Source organism: Takifugu rubripes, chromosome 4, assembly GCF_901000725.2.
Source record: "Takifugu rubripes chromosome 4, fTakRub1.2, whole genome shotgun sequence".
NCBI classification, from domain to species: domain Eukaryota; kingdom Metazoa; phylum Chordata; class Actinopteri; order Tetraodontiformes; family Tetraodontidae; genus Takifugu; species Takifugu rubripes.
The window spans coordinates 13,531,757-13,547,164 of NC_042288.1; the positions used below are offsets into that span (position 1 = coordinate 13,531,757).

The 15,408-nt window shown below is 48.3% G+C and overlaps 1 protein-coding gene across 17 annotated transcripts in view; it reads right to left on the reverse strand.

The window, feature by feature from the left end:
- dst (dystonin) overlaps positions 1–15,408 on the reverse strand; it is a 64,657-nt gene that overhangs the window by 6,390 nt on the left and 42,859 nt on the right. For 14 of the 17 annotated variants that reach the window (XM_029834871.1, XM_029834867.1, XM_029834866.1 and 11 more), the window contains 31 exons: positions 11,269–11,430; positions 10,960–11,130; positions 10,708–10,874; positions 10,138–10,297; positions 9,621–9,947; positions 9,374–9,458; positions 8,773–9,005; positions 8,469–8,675; positions 8,231–8,350; positions 8,003–8,110; positions 7,701–7,919; positions 7,423–7,626; positions 7,064–7,295; positions 6,714–6,940; positions 6,414–6,638; positions 6,064–6,165; positions 5,650–5,823; positions 5,360–5,515; positions 5,006–5,203; positions 4,646–4,774; positions 4,211–4,381; positions 3,115–3,270; positions 2,573–2,779; positions 2,239–2,358; positions 1,653–1,822; positions 1,388–1,547; positions 1,098–1,292; positions 887–1,015; positions 531–674; positions 222–410; positions 6–135 (listed from right to left, as the gene is read on the reverse strand). In XM_029834871.1, coding sequence (XP_029690731.1) covers positions 6–135; positions 222–410; positions 531–674; positions 887–1,015; positions 1,098–1,292; positions 1,388–1,547; positions 1,653–1,822; positions 2,239–2,358; positions 2,573–2,779; positions 3,115–3,270; positions 4,211–4,381; positions 4,646–4,774; positions 5,006–5,203; positions 5,360–5,515; positions 5,650–5,823; positions 6,064–6,165; positions 6,414–6,638; positions 6,714–6,940; positions 7,064–7,295; positions 7,423–7,626; positions 7,701–7,919; positions 8,003–8,110; positions 8,231–8,350; positions 8,469–8,675; positions 8,773–9,005; positions 9,374–9,458; positions 9,621–9,947; positions 10,138–10,297; positions 10,708–10,874; positions 10,960–11,130; positions 11,269–11,430 — 5,377 coding nt within the window. The remainder of the gene's footprint in view (positions 1–5; positions 136–221; positions 411–530; positions 675–886; positions 1,016–1,097; positions 1,293–1,387; positions 1,548–1,652; positions 1,823–2,238; positions 2,359–2,572; positions 2,780–3,114; positions 3,271–4,210; positions 4,382–4,645; positions 4,775–5,005; positions 5,204–5,359; positions 5,516–5,649; positions 5,824–6,063; positions 6,166–6,413; positions 6,639–6,713; positions 6,941–7,063; positions 7,296–7,422; positions 7,627–7,700; positions 7,920–8,002; positions 8,111–8,230; positions 8,351–8,468; positions 8,676–8,772; positions 9,006–9,373; positions 9,459–9,620; positions 9,948–10,137; positions 10,298–10,707; positions 10,875–10,959; positions 11,131–11,268; positions 11,431–15,408) is intronic. The other 3 variants (XM_029834872.1, XM_029834873.1, XM_029834878.1) reach the window with 1 other exon arrangement.

Genomic DNA, 15,408 nt, shown 5'->3' on the forward strand with positions numbered 1-15,408 from the left:
CGTACGTCCCGCTCTTCCTTTGCCAAACACTGGGATCTGAGACTGGTTCTGAGTTTCCACCGCTGCCTTCCGCTTGTGCGTCTTGGTGATTTTGTCGACATCTGGCTGCTTCCTGGTCATTTCCTCCATGAACGCCTGCAGGGGACGGATTCTTTCCAGTTTAGCGCAAATATGATGGTTTGATAATAAGCTAAGCCCTTTTCACCCCAGATTTACTTCACCTGGTGTTCTGCTATGAGGTTTTTGACCTCTTCGATCTCCTGCGGCAGCGGCTCCTTGTCCTTATTGCTGAGGTTGGTTTCGGCCCAGTGCAGCCAGGTCAGCAGGTTCTCCAGAAGCTCCTGAGTGGTTAACAGCTCAGTGAGGGCTGTGGCCAGTCGCTGCTGGTGCTGCCTGGCCCAAGCTTGCACCTGCAGATGTGAAGTCACACGCACACATATGCCTTAGATTACATAAAACTCTCCTCCCTTACAGGCCTGGCACTGTCAAGAGTTTTGACGGTTCTGACGCCCAATAAAAGCTGAACTGACCTCCTCAAAGCGAGCCTTGATGATGGTGTTCCAGTGTTTGACGGTTGTGATGGAGTCTGGGTGGCAGATGGTCAGAATGGCCTCCCCCATGCTGGTCGCTTTGTTAAGGGCTGCTCGCTTCTCCTCTAGATTCTTCATGAACTCCTTAAATAGAAGTGAAAAGAACCAGTTAAGCTGGATGAACCTTGGTTTGTTCGATTTTTCATCGGTAAATTAGGGAAAATGTTAACAATGCTGCATTTTCTTTGGCTCTGAACAGGCATGACATCATGCAGCGGGCATGTTGTAATTCTGTTGGAAACTGTTAAATCGTGCAAGCCTATTAGACGTGTTTATTTAACATCTGCGGCTTTCACCTTGTGCTGTCCGATCAGAGCCTGCACAGCCTCTTCATCATCTGGCAGGCTGCCGTGGAAACGCAGACTCTGCTCTGCCTCCGCCAGCCACTCCAGCAGGATGTGGACCGTGGAGTGAAACTCCTCAGCCTTATTGTGGGAGACACAGATCAATCGGGAATCACATGGACTCTTTACCGGTTCTGTGACCACCACGTGCACACTGCAGTACCTGACACAGCGCCTGCTCCAGGCGCGCCTGCTTGGACACCGACAGGTTGCACACTGTCTCCCAGCGCGTGCTCAGCTCCTGCATCTGAACTTTGACCCAGGATGAGTCGTCGTGGCTGCTCTCGATCAGCTCCCTGGCTGAGCGCTTGAGAGCCTGAACGCTGACTGTCCTCTTCCCCAACTCCTTCTGGAAAACCTGCAGAGACCAACCGGAACCCACAAACGGGACAAGGTTCAATAAAGGAATAAACTACAAGAAGAAGTTCTTTAGGTGTTGAAGATCTGGTCCACCTTGTGGTTGTCTATCAGGTTAAGAACCAGGTCTATGTCTCCGTGCACGGGCTGGTCTTCTGCCAGCTGAGGCTCCACTCTGTATAGCCAGTCAATGAGAGCCTGGAGTGCGTCTGTAAACTGTCCGGAGAACAGCAGGGCTTCCTCCAGCTTGTTTTGTCTGCAGAAGATCACAAATCATGAGCCGAACTGCACATAATCTGATTAGAAGAGCAGCTGCGGGGGGTTAAAACACAGCAAACACTGCAGGGAGATGCTGCCTTACCTCTCCACCGACTTGCCGCAAACAGTATCCCATCTGTCTCTGAGTTCGCTCAGCATGTCGTCCAGCTTCTGATTATCGTCTTTAAGTGTCGTCTTGTCTTTCAGGGCACGCCCTGTTCGAGCGGTGGTGTCGTACACTGAGTGTTTGCTGCCCAGAGCTTTCTGGAACTCCTGAGACAGATTGTGAAATGTTGACTCTGTCTGAAATGTCAGCGCGATCTGGTGACCACCGCAGTGGAGGTTTCTCTCCTCTGACTGTTACTACAGTAACTCAACACAAAAGAAGCGCTAAACACCCAAAAGCCTCTGGAGATTAAACGTATAAAAAGCAATGTCACAGCTTATACATTTGATCCATCCTGGGATTAAGACAGGATTAGCAGAAGAGCTCTGAAACAATGCAGAAATGAGAGCAAAAAGAAACGAAGAAATAATCGCAGTTATGCAAATTCTCTAAATTTGGCAAAACATGGCCAAAATACAATATCTTAAAATATTTGACGTTTTCACAGGCGACTAATGGAGGCTGGCTGGGTCGCAGCTCTTTGATTGGAAGTACTAAGTGAGGTCAGAGGATGCTTGTTAACCTTGTGCTGCAGCAGTTGGGTCTTGATTTTATCCGGCTCGTTGGCGATTTCCACATCAGTGTCCAGGCTTTTCTCAGACTCGTCCAACCACTCCATCAGTTTAGTCCAGTTTTCATGGAACTGAGGAAGGACAACGAACAAATTGAGACAAGGGAGCATTTTGAATGCGGCAGTAATTAAGATCTCTTAGGTTTGAGGGGGAAAAAGAGACCTAAACAAATAAAAAATGTGATAATGAGCTGCTGACAGAACAATAAACAGGCCTCAGACTCCAGAACACTCCACTGATAATAAAAAAGGCCAGACAGCAGTGAAACAATGCCTGTTTCCGTACCTGCTTGGCCCTCTTCCTGGCGTCGTCCAGCTGACGGCCGCGCTCAACAGAGCGTTGCACCAGCTTCTCCCAGCGGCCTTGGACGCTCAGCAGCAGGTTCTTGATCAGCACCACGTCCTGTTTCTGGCTGAAATACTTCAAATGCGTCCCCGTCTGGTCCAGTTCAATGATGTGATCTCTGTGGGAGTTCACCTCCGTCACAAACATCTGCAGAGAGGCAGAAGTATTCACGTGAGTCGGCTGCGATGGTATCGAGACGGAGCGAAGGCTTTCCATTTGACGGTGCAGGAAACATTAGTCGCGTGATTGATGAGACTGAACGGCAAAACAGATGGAATCATTAAGTCACCGCTGGCACGACAGCAGAGCCGAACGATGGATTAGCAAATATAAACTTTTTCCTACACCGACACCGATACTGTATTTTCTGCCGGCTGTTGGAAGACGGATAAAAGCCTGGAAAGGCGAAAAGATTATCTCATGTGTCGTTGTGGGTTTATTTACATTCAGAGGTTCTGTGCCCCGTCCGAACAAAGTACTACCTTATGCTCATCAATCTGAAACATGATGGTCTCCAGTATGAGGGAGGCGGGGGAGACCGTGTTCAGTGTCTGCTCCGCTTGAGTCAGCCAGTTGATGAAGTCCTGCAGGGAGTTATGGAAGTCTGTGGCCAGCTCCAACGCTTCCTCCAGTTTGACCTGTTAGACACGGCACACAAGGGCACGGGTAACAAAACATTAATGTTGGTACAGCAGCGGGGGAGGGGGAGAGGGGGCAGGAGGGGCTGGTTGTGCGGAGCATGACCTCTGTTCCTCCAGAGGAAGTTAGCATCTCTGGAGAGGCTGATAATGAGGAAGAAAGTGAGCAATGAGCTTTTAATTGAATGACTCAAAGAGCTGTTGCTATAAAAAAAAATAGCCATTTCCTCCAGCTAAGGTAATGAAATTTCAAAATGGACAAACTGGGTGATACGGCTCTCTCATCCACACATTCAGATTCCCGATAAACCAGAAAGCGTGGTTTGACATACAGAGCTCATTTAATTAGGAAAGGACTCGTTGCAGCCGGGAGGAGAGGAGCGTCCCGTTGCTTTTCGCCAGCAGCTGCCACCGCATGATTTAGCAAACGCTGAATTTCTGGGAACGAGACCAAAGTAAATGTGAACCCAAACACCACGGCAGACTCCCGAAGCAGCCAGAATCACTATCTCCATATCTGGAGTGAGAGCAGTCAGAGGGAGGATCCGTCTTTTGCAAATGTAACATGACGGAGTTTATTTACTGTGGCCGCGGGCGCGAGAGATCCTTCCAGCGGGCGGATTTCTCAGAGATCAGCGGAGATCGATGCGCTTTAGTTTGGCGCGTGTCTTCGTTTTACACTGAGCTCCATTATTTACGCACGAGACAGGAGCGCTGTTGTTGTGTGCTGACTCAGCTGTGATCTACGCTGTAGCCACCTCCTCGCAGCACTCTGCCTCTACGCCATTCATTACCAGCCGTGGGATTAGCAGCTCATGACTGCAGAGTCACGGCTCGCGGCCCCTCTCTCGCTCTCTCTGGGACCTCCGCGTCTGCAGCATTAAGCTAAGAGCAGCACTAAGCAGCAACGCTCACTGACCCACCACCACGACTGACGTACCTTCCTCTCAGTGACCTTCCCTTGCACGGCTTCCCACTTGTCCTTCAGGTTGGCGAGGTCCTGCTCCGTGTTGCTGTCGGGCCCCGCGGGGGTCACAGCGAGCAGCTGCTGGCCCTTGTTCAACAGCTCCTGATACAGCACCTCCTTAGCCTCGAAGGCAGAACACAACTCCTGCAAGAGGAGAGCGACATTTTCGAGATGCTTTTGAGACGCTTTGTTCACACGAGAGAAAAGGAAACTAAAATAATGACAACATTCATTACAGTCGAGCGGGGGTTAATGAGGCCGAACCCCTTTAAACGCTCTTTTGTTGTCCTTTGCGAGTGCCGCATTCTGCACTGTCATTTAATTTTCACACTTCAGATAAAAACACAGAGAAGACGTCTCCTACAACCGGCCGTCTGCATGCTGCCTTTCATAGCGTTAAAAACATACCAGATGGGCGTTAAGCTGCTCCCGGGCCGTGTCTGGTAAGCCTCCCACAGCCTTTGATGCCAACAGCTGACGCTCAGTGTCTTTCAGCCATTGCTGCATATCTTCTATCTCACCATGGAAACCCTGGGCCTACAGCACAATACAACCTCAGTCAGCCATTGTCGGCAACCTACGCCTACGAAAGGCCGAGACCTATGGAACCAATTCTTCAGATGCTGAACATCTTCAGTAGAGAATTTAAAAGGCATTGAATAGAAACTTTGGTGTCATTACAAGACAAAAATTGATGTTGGATTTTATATACCAATTCTTCTGACTTCTGAAACATGCATGGAGGAAAAGGCATGTGAGGCTGTATACCTGAAGCAGGGCGGCCTTCAGCTGGTGCTTCCGCTGCGCCGTCTTCTCTAAGATAGCTTTCCATCTCTGGTTCAGGTTCTCCAGTTTGCTCTGCAGACTTGAAGCTTCCTCTCCAGCGCTGGATTCCACCAGATCGCTGCCAGCCTTATTGACCGTCTCCACTGTCGCTTCGTGAGCCAAAACGTCATTTTGGAGAACCTGGAGAGACAAGCAGCCGGAAACTGTGGTGAGATGTTTGATTTTGATGTGCGGTAAGACATCTTGGAAGATGGGATGGAAAGTCTACAGCCGCCTCATTGCTCTGTTTCCATGACTACGTAAATTTAAAAAAAACATGGTTTGAGTTGTTCGTACGTGATGCTTGGCGAGCTCTATCTCGATAGCTTTGGGGTCTCCTCCAGCCTTCCTTTGCTCAGTGAGGAGCTCCTCGGTGTGGCTCATCCAGGCCAACAGCTCATCCAGTGCGTGCTGGAACTGGCCCAGTGCCAGAAGGCCTCGCTCCAGTTTATGCTGGGTTAATGATAGATTAAACCATTACCATGTGACAAGCAAAACCACTCCAGATGCCGTCCACCTTAAGCGAAGCAAGATGTTTCACAGCCTGCTTGATTCCATGAGTGAGCTATATTTCTCCCCTTACTCACCTGTCTCCCGATGATCTTCTCATCCAGGCTGTCCCAGAGCATCTTCAGCTCAGACATCGGCTCCTGGATGGCGCAGCGATCGGCCTCCTCCGCCACCTTCTTCAGCAGGAGGCCCGCCTGGTGGTTGAGTCGCTCCATCTCGATCTGCAGCTGGTAGGCCTCTTTTTTGAACTCCTAAATCATCGGCACCAACAGGAAAGACAGTATAAAAGTCAACAGCAGATCTACAGCACAAGCTCTGCCTTATTGTCCACGAAACGCTATTGTGCAAACACAGAACTGGCCAGCCGAGGGGGGGCTGTGACAAAAGCCGGTGTAGCATTACAGAGTTTTAACAAAGAGGTAACTCGATGAGCGGTGAGAAAGCGAATCGTCCTGTTTTCGGCTGCTGTATTTTCATACGACCCGCCCTACCTTCAGCTCCACGATCTGCTGCTTCACCGTTTCCAGGTCTGTGCCTACAGGTGACATGGAGTCCAGTTTGCTCTCCAGAATATCCACCCAGTCAAACATGCCCTGCGTATGAGACGAAGCCTCATTGTTAGCAGGAGGAACGTCGCTCAGAAAGTCAGGTTTCACATTGAGCAGAAAGAAATTTGAATCTGTATGGGTGTGATGTAAAACCAACACATTTAAATGTAAGAGATCTCAAGAAAAACCACCAGGAGGACCCGAACTTCCTGACTCACTGTGTATTTAACTTTTAAAGGACCATATAAAGACTATTTTATTAAAGAGAAGACAGAGGGTAAAACCGAGTATACCTGCAGGCCATCCTGAAACTGCACAGCTGCCTGCATGGCTTCTTCCAGTCTCTCCGCTCTCTCCTTCCAGGACTTGTTGAGATTTTCCCAAGCTGAATTCACCTCATCGATACTTTTCTTTATAACTGGTTTGTCAGGTTCCCCACAGGCGGTCAGGAGCTCCGCGCCCTGGTTTTGGACAACATCGAGCTCTTCCTGCAGCACATCGATCTCCTCCTTAAACCCCTGCAGGAAATAAAAACGGTTGTGTCATCACTCTTTACTCCCCCACCCTTTTCTTAGAGTCCTTCATTTCCAGACCTCCACAAACTCCTGCTGCTGTTTGACGACAGAGGGGTCGACGCCGGGTTCCTCCAGCTTCCTCAGGAGGTCTTGGCTGTCTTTGATGGTGACGATGAGGGCACAGTGGTCGCACCAGAACTTGTCTGCCAGGTCCATTACATCCAGCAGCTTGGCCTCCCGCTCCTCCTGCAAGGCCTGGATGTCACTCCAGAGGAACACCATCTGGTCCAGTTTATCTTGTACAGCTGAGAGGGAGAGAGAATCCACAACCGATACAGTGAAGTAAGGTGGAATCAAAGCATCTGCATCGTGTTTTGATGGTTCCATGTACAATAACGACTTTAAAACCTCAAATTGTCATGATCTACCTTTAGCAGAGATGTCCTTGTCTGCTCCTTCAGACCTGGCGATCATCTCCTCTCCGCGCTGCTTTAGGGTCTCATACAAGGGCTGCAGCTTCTCCAAATCCACCGAGACGGCTTTATTTTCTGCTATCTGCTCCCTGATCTTGTCCACCTCCACAGAGATGGAAGGGGGCTGCCGCAGGCGCTCGGCGATCCGGTCCAGCGATTCCAACATGGGGTCAATTTTGTCATGAAACTGGCAGAGAACAAAGAAGGATTTTAGTCGACGCAAGTCTGTGCTCAACCTGCCGAACCTGGTAATCCTCATATCCTGCCATGACGCCGTCGCAGCACGGATCATCAGCACGGATCATCATCCTCACCTGGGTAGATTTGGAGATGGCCTCATCCAGAGTGGCGGCTCTCTGCTTGACGTCAGCCTTCAGTTTGGTGTAAAGCTGGTCTGACACTGTGTATTTCTCCCTCACGGGAATCCCCTCCACCGGGCTGAGTTCAAGCAACTGAGGCCCCGTCTTATTCATCTTATCAATGTGCGGCTTGTGCTCGGCAATCAGCTCCCGCATTTGCTGGAGAAGACAATGATGCGTTTTAACGCATGAAAGCGATGCACCCAGCACTTGAGCCTCTCCTGGTTCCTTACCCTGAGCTCCTCCTGCTGCTGCCGCAGCGTGTCGTACTCGATGGCAGGCGGAGGCAGCTGCGCGAAGGTGGACAACGTTTCCTGGAGCCACGGCCACATCTCCTCATAGGTCTCCCAGAACTGAGAGGCCAGAGAATGAGCCCGTTCCAGCTGCAGACAGCGTTCAGAGTTCAGCTGACTGACGACGGCGTACTCCTCCAAGAGACTCTGGGTCTTTGCCTAAAAAGAGGGCCAAAGTATTTTATTTTACGAGCACACTTATCCACAATGAGTGCTTACATTACGGTAAAAATATAGCCGACCTTCAGCATTTCTTTCTCCTCTGGGGTTTTACTGTTCATTATTGACTTTCCTGTTTTCACAATATCATCCAGTGCATCTTTGTGTCTCATGATGTCCATGGCGAAGCACTGAGAAAACCGGTGGAGTGGGTTTGGATGGAGCAAAATAGATGGTGTGTTTACTGTACATTGTTTAACTGGAGGCCTGTGTTCATTCACACACTTGCACACAGAGTATTAAAGACTAACCTTCTGTGCTTGGAGCTGAGCTGTGGTTTGGTCCGACTCCAGTCTGATCTCGCCCATCGACAGCAGCTTCCTCTCCGCATCAGTCAGCCAGGAGAGTTCAGCGTCTGCAGCTTGTTCAAACTAGTAAAGAAAAAAAGAAATCAGGTGGCATTCATGAACAAAACTGAATACGCGAATACAAAAACTAAAATATGAATAATGAGAAATGTAAAAAGAGTAAAGAGCGTATGTAGTTTACCTGCTGGGACTTGAGCAGATCAGCATCCATCTGTTCCACTTGCTGAGCGGCGGCGTCACAGAAGGCTCTGTAGCGCTCATTGTCCTCAGTCACCATCCTGTCTAGACCCTCACGCGTGTGCCAGGGGATCAGATCCAGCAGGGAGCTGCTCAGCTCATTCAGCTTGTCCACCAGCGGTTTTTGCTCTTTGGCCTCCTTCAACAAGGCCTGAAAAAAAAATCCGTGAAAAAATAAACTTCAGTAGGGCGAATGAGAGCAGGAGGTATTTTCATATGCCTGTGTTTATTTCTGAGGGATGCATTACCCTCTGCCTGCTTTGTGCATGAACCAGCTGCTCGCCCACCGGCTCAAAGGCTCTGGTCTCAGACTCCGCACCCTCGAGCCAGGAGCTCAGATCCTCATGGGTTTGTTGGAGCTTAGTTGAAAGATTCAAAACCTGCTCCAATTTCTTCAAAACATTCCCACTCATGGAGTTGATCTCGGAATACTTAGTTTTTATCCCCTCAAGTTTGCCTTGGATTACCATAACCTCATCACCTGCAAACATGAAGTTAGGCTATTAAGGAGGCTTTCAATTATGCTGTAGCAATAGCTTAGCTAAGGCCAAAAAATGAATAGCGAAAGAACCCTCAGCTTATCTCTGTCAAAATGGAAAATGCCCCGTGACCTCTAAATCTCTCAATCTGTCATATTTATTTTTTAATTCAATGTAGGAAAAAAAGAAAATAGGGAGTTTTAAGGAGTTTTCATGTACTATCTGGGAGTGCAAGAGCTGGTGGGTGAATCTAACCAACAGGATACACATAAGCCAATAGCAATACCTTCTAATTATTCTGTTAAGTACTTTTATTTGCGGTTATGAAGATTTTGAGAGTTGATTTTGACAGTGATAACTGATAACTTGCCTGTTGTTTGCTTTAGAAGCTCCACCCCATTACAGATGGCCTGCTCAACATTCTTCTTTCTCAACTCGATGTCACTTTGCAGTGCCTAAAAGGAAAATACAACTTTACAAAATCCTCGCGAGCGGGGAAAAATAAAATGCTTTGGCTGTGAAAGACGCAAGTCACAAACATAGACCAATAGAAATGTGATTGATGCAACTTAAATAGAAGAGACAACATAACGCTTGGCCAGAGGAGGACTGTGTACCCTTTGTTCGCCCAGCTGATTTTCGAGAACATCTATTTTGCACTCCTCCACGGACACTTCATTTAGCCTGGCGTGCACCTCGCTGAGCCAGTTCATGAGAGCCACTTCGTCTTCGCCGAAGAGCTGGGCGTTTGCAAGAGCCTGCTGCAACATCTCAGCCTTCCTCCTGCATCGCTCCTGGAGCTCTATGTAACCGGCCTGGGCGGCGTCCAGCTTAGACTGCACAAACTCCTTATCATCCACTGAGCTCACAGTCCTGAGCATCTGACCCAGGCTGACGGCCTGGAACAGGTCTTTACTGTGATTCATTATCTCCTCCTCTAAGGCCTGACCACAGAGATGGGGAGCAAACCAAAGGGATGTGGCATAAAACAGAAAAGACACACATGTAGAGAAAAAAAAATGAACAGAAATGTAATGAAAAACAAAACAAATGGGGACTAATGGAATTGAATAAGCAAAATGAAAAGAAGTGGACAAGATGGAAAGATCCGCGACAAAAGTTGACCGATGTTACCTTATGCTGAGAGATCTGATCCTCCAGCCTGGACGTCTCGGTACCGATGGGTTCACAGTTGATGAGGTGTTTCTCTGTGGCTCCGAGCCACTCGTTCAGGGGCTCTAACGTTTCATGGAACTGCTGAGTAACCACTAAGATGCTCTCCAGTTGCTTGTGCCTGACACGTTAACATAAACAACGGCAGTAAAGTAGCAGAAAACACAAGCAGTTAACCACAAAGCTTCAAAACTGGCTATTGAGAAAAGCGTGTGATATATGAGTCATGTTTTACAGTCATGTAGAATGTAAACCAAGAGGATTTATCCCGAGTGGCGGGGACGAGTAGCTCAGTCGGGCCGACCGCATTGTTAGTCTTTGTGCTAAGCTACGCTAATTTCCAGCACGAGTCATATGTGCGATATGAGGGTGGTCCTGAAAGATTCCTTTATGATTTATGAAGAGGAAAGTAAAGGTAAATTTACTTTCTTGATTAAGGGGTGGGAAAGCTTTGATCATGGGGAATAACACAGCACATGTTGCTGACAAGTGTTTAGAGGGAAGTGTAATGTTACAAATGTTTATGCAAACCTGTTTTCGGCCTTCTTGAGCAGAGCGTCCCACCTCTGCCCCAGGCATTCGATTTCTTTTGCAACCTTCTCCTTATCCACAGACTCTGCCAGCTCTGCAACCTTCCCTCCCTCTTTTTTAATCAGCTCCACTGTTGGCTTTCGGTCATCCAGCAGTCTCTGTAGGAGCTGTCAAAGGCAGACGGGAGGGTTACTTGCCTCGATGGTGTTTCACGTCCTACGGCTGCGGCCGCACTAAGAGGCGATGCCTTACTTTCTGCTCCTGTATCTGCGCCTTGACCACTTTGAACTCTGCAGACGGGGGCTTTTGATTGGCCACCAGCTCCTCGGTGTCCGTCAACCAGCTGAGCAGGGACTCCAGAGCATCCTGGAATCTCCCACAGTGCAGGAGGGCCTCGTGCAGCTGGGCGGAGCGCTCGGCAATCTGCCAAAAAAAACAACAACCCACAAAGTCAACTGAAGGCGATTTAGCTCATTATAATAATACCAAATAAAAAAGTACAAATGAGCATTCATCATACTTTTATCGCCCTTTTATAGCATGTATTAGATTAACAGGAACCTTTTTATTGAGGGTGTTCCACTTTCTGTTGACTTCCTCCAAGTCATCCTCGAGCTTCTTGGTTCTGGTGCCGTTGGCAGCGGTTTGGATCAGACCCTGGCCCAGAGAGTTGATGTCTTGAAGCTGCAGCTGCAGCGGATCAATGTCTTCCTTCTGGAAAGCCTGAAGACAAATGGGAGAAGTTTGAGTAACTATTTCTAGACTGTGGGTTCTTTTATTGCTTCTCAAGCTCTTATGGTCCTTTTCATCACAATAGTGATCAATCTTGGTCACTATCAATCTAGCAGAAGAAAGTAGATGAGTGGGTGGATGATGTGGAGCTGTGAGATCAGCAAGTTGCAACAGTGCTCAATAAGATATACATCTAGAGAACACTAATGAGCTAATATCATAACCGAGGGTATGAATGCTTTTAGAGCACCTGTGGTGACAGACAGCCTATTTCAGGACATGCAGTAATTGCATTCAGTAAGGCTTCAATCTCTCCCGCGTCCTGAGGAGTCTGAAAGCTCTTAGGCAGACAAGCCTCCACTGACTGCAGAAACTCCTCCAGCTCCTCCATGTTGTACTCAGACGCTCCTCGTTGCACAGCGTATGCTTTTGTTGGCTGGCCCCTCTCAATGGGAAGCGTCCCAGAGTTCCCATATGTCTCCGGCTGTGTCACCACCACACTAACCAACTCGCAGTTGTCCGGTTCTGACGCATCCTCTAACAGCTCGGCGGTGGACGGCTCATCATAGTCTGTTAAAGTCCTTGAATGCCAACAAGAGATGTCCTTTTGAGCCCTGGTTGCCGACCCACTGGATAACCGCCCTGTGGAGTATTTGTGCTCTCCTTTCCTGAAAGTATCCCTTCTATCCAGAAATTCGGCTTCTGCTGTTCGCGTCTCCTTGACCAAGCTGCTGCTGTAGTAAACCGACTGGCTGTCTCTCACAGGTGAGAATGGGAACTCCTCCTGACCCGAGCTGAGAGATCTTCCTGCTCTCAGATCCCCAGACAAATGCACGGCCTCTGACGAAGACAGGCTCCTCACGCTGGGACCTGCTCTTTTGTGGGACCTGGCCTGTCTTTCCCTCTCCACAGTGGGGCTGTATAAGCCCGAGTCCTCTTCAGATGTCAGCGAGTTGGTCATGCTCTGCCCTCTCCTGCTACTCATCAGCCCTGGCCTCTCGGTGCTACCTGAGTTTAAAGTTCCGCTGCGGCTCGCGTACTCGCCCAAACTGGTGGGAGCGAACGCCCGCCACGATCGCCGATGATGTGGTTTGTCTCCTCCCTGGAGACGGGACTTGGACAGCGTGGTGTCAGCCACCCTCGTGACATGCCCATTGAGTTTCAGTCCGTCAAACACGGCACGCTCCTCCAAGGGTGCCGGCTTGCGGGACCGGAGCTCAAACGAACTAGAAGCAGAGAGGCCGCCGTTTCCACAAAGACTGCTGAGGTCTAAGGTGCGGTGGGTGTACGGTAAGGTTCCTGTGAAGTGCCTGGAGGACAGGCTGCCTTTGGAGCTGGAGTCTATCTGCTCATTGAGAAGAACGGTGTCATAAATGGATCTCTGGGGCACGTAACAGTCGTCAATGTTCAGGTCCTCCTCCTCCCCCTTCCCCACGCAGGAAGGGTTTTGTCTGAGGCAGTCTGGCCGGCTCAGCGGTTTGCCCATTCTTTAACAATCGCCACGACCCGCGACAAAGAAAGGGTTAAGGATGTTGTGAAATCCTTTGAGGAATATGTTGGTGTAGTGATCGGTGAGTCATTTAAACCATGTGAGGAGCAGCTGCGTGCAAAAACTGTAAATAATAAATAAAAAAATAAATACTAAAGATTTACACGTGTCTTTCAGAAGCAAATCTGCTGTTACTGATGGAGATTCCCTCTGATGAATTAAGCAGGAAAATCAAGAACTACATCAGGGAAAAAATGAAAGCTTTGGCATTAAAAATGTGTAAAACATTACTGAAGGATCCCAAACGAATGCCGAGGCTGTACAGCAGTTTCATACTCTAGTTGAGATCGAAGTTTTCAGCAATGGGACAAATATTCCTTCAGATCCTTCTCATGTACATTTCCAAAAAAAAAAAAAAAAAAACTTAATCCCTACGACTCCGCTCCAAAGTGCTTCTTTTTTCCATGAAATCCTCACAGCACCCATCCGAGCTGAAGGAAAAATCTTCAGTGCAAAGGAGAAATGATCCCCAGTGAAATCCGGCAGCAGCAAGCAAAAACTCCGGGCCGTTCTGAGGAGAGCTGGTATTCCCGGATAAACAAAAAAGCCTGCCCTTTCTCTCCCATCGCTCTCCTGCAATGACAGACACCCTTCTGGCAGGAGGTTCCGTGCCCCGCCCCCGCTCATTATTCAGACAACATCTGCCACAACTCCATTTGTGCTCAGAGCTGCTACGGCTCATGTTGATTGGTGGACACATGACCCGTTTTCTTTTTTTTTCCCACTTTCTAATTCCCCCTTATGTCAGCACGGCCCATATGACTTCACTTCTAAGCCATCGTCTGCATCATGACGCAGTCACTCGCGTTTTCATTTTTTTCCCCTCATCAAAATCTGACGGAATGGGGGGGAAACAAAACTTAGCGCAACTTTGTGGCAGCTCCCACTCCGGTGTTGAAACAGATATCATTTGTCCTCTCTTGCTTCTCTTTTTGTCTCCTCGTAGATGGTTTCTCATTTACTGTGGAATGCTGAGGGAGGCACCGGTCCCAGGTAATTTAACACCACTTTCTCTGCCAAGTGAATGAAGACACTTTTTATGTCCAGAGAGTGGAGAGAAGGAGAGAAGGAGCAGACAGATGAAGATAGTGAAAGGGGTTTATCTGTGTTTTGGTGACTCGGTGAGGAGTCGACCCTTTTGTCCACTCCTGCATGCATGAGAGGAGATGTAAGGAGGACGCTGACAGAGATTAATAAGCACTTCGAGTCCAACGGGCTATATTCCTGTTTCAATAGAAGTTTTAAATATTTAAAGGATCTTTATATCTTCATGGATGTGTGGGGAAAACGATCTCTTTTGCACATTTAAAAAGAAACTTAAATCCAGTTTAATGTTCCTTTTTTTTATTAATGATAATATGTGATCTTGGTCTCTAATATTAACCATATTTGAATGCAATCCTCTTCCAATAACCCCCCCCCCCCCCCCAACTGTTGACAAGGCTCTTTTCTATATGACGAGCACATAAAAGCTAAACATGTGAAAGCGAGTACCGGTAAGCGGAACTACCCGAACACGCTAATACATCACTCATCAACTTTGCTACGATGTGACTCAGTGGCCTGAAATTCCTTTATGATTTTCAGCACTGATGTAATGTCTGCACGCCCACGCTGGCCCCCAGTAGGGCTGAATCACTCGAGCTGTCCTTTAAGGTGCACGTAAAGAAAACGGTAGGAGTTTCTCGCCTGGGCTCCCAGCAAATCTTATGTAAAAAACAAGAGTAAACGCATGAGGTCAGCCGAGCCTCAAAACCGGACCTAAAATGGTAACGGCACATGAAAGAGGCCAACGTGAACGCCGTCCTTTGCTGTTTATTTCTTTCCCAGCAGCTGCCAATAAAGCCCGCATACCTGCACCGGGGGAAAATCTGATCCACCGAATTCAAACTCTGACACAGTAGCTTTCCCAAAGCAGCTAAATAAAGACCTTACTCCGGATATAACATCGCGTCGACTTTCCACCAGCAGCTGGGTCCATATCTGTGCCCTCTCAACCCAGACCGGTGACCAAAAATGAGGGGGCGAGCATGTGCGCCATGACAACGCAGCTCAGCAACAACATCTTTAATAGTTATCCTGCAGAGCCTTTAAACCTCACTGACACCCCTCCAGCTCTCACGCTAGGGTTTTTTGTTTTTTTTAATCTAAGTTATCCCCCACTGGGAGTTTGAACAGAGACCTCCTGCTGGAGTTTAGCACCCCCGTAAATTAAAAGAGAAGAAATCCTCTGACCTATCTTTTAGACAGATTTGTGTCATTTGCCTGTACACATCTGTTTACAGTGCTTTATTGTAATAATATCTAATACTATAAAGGAAGAAGTCTTTCCTACTGAATGTAGGTTAATCCTTTGCTGGAAAAGTCCATCAGAATTTATAAGCTTTTAAAATATTTTGCCTCTGTCTTTTAAGTCTCTC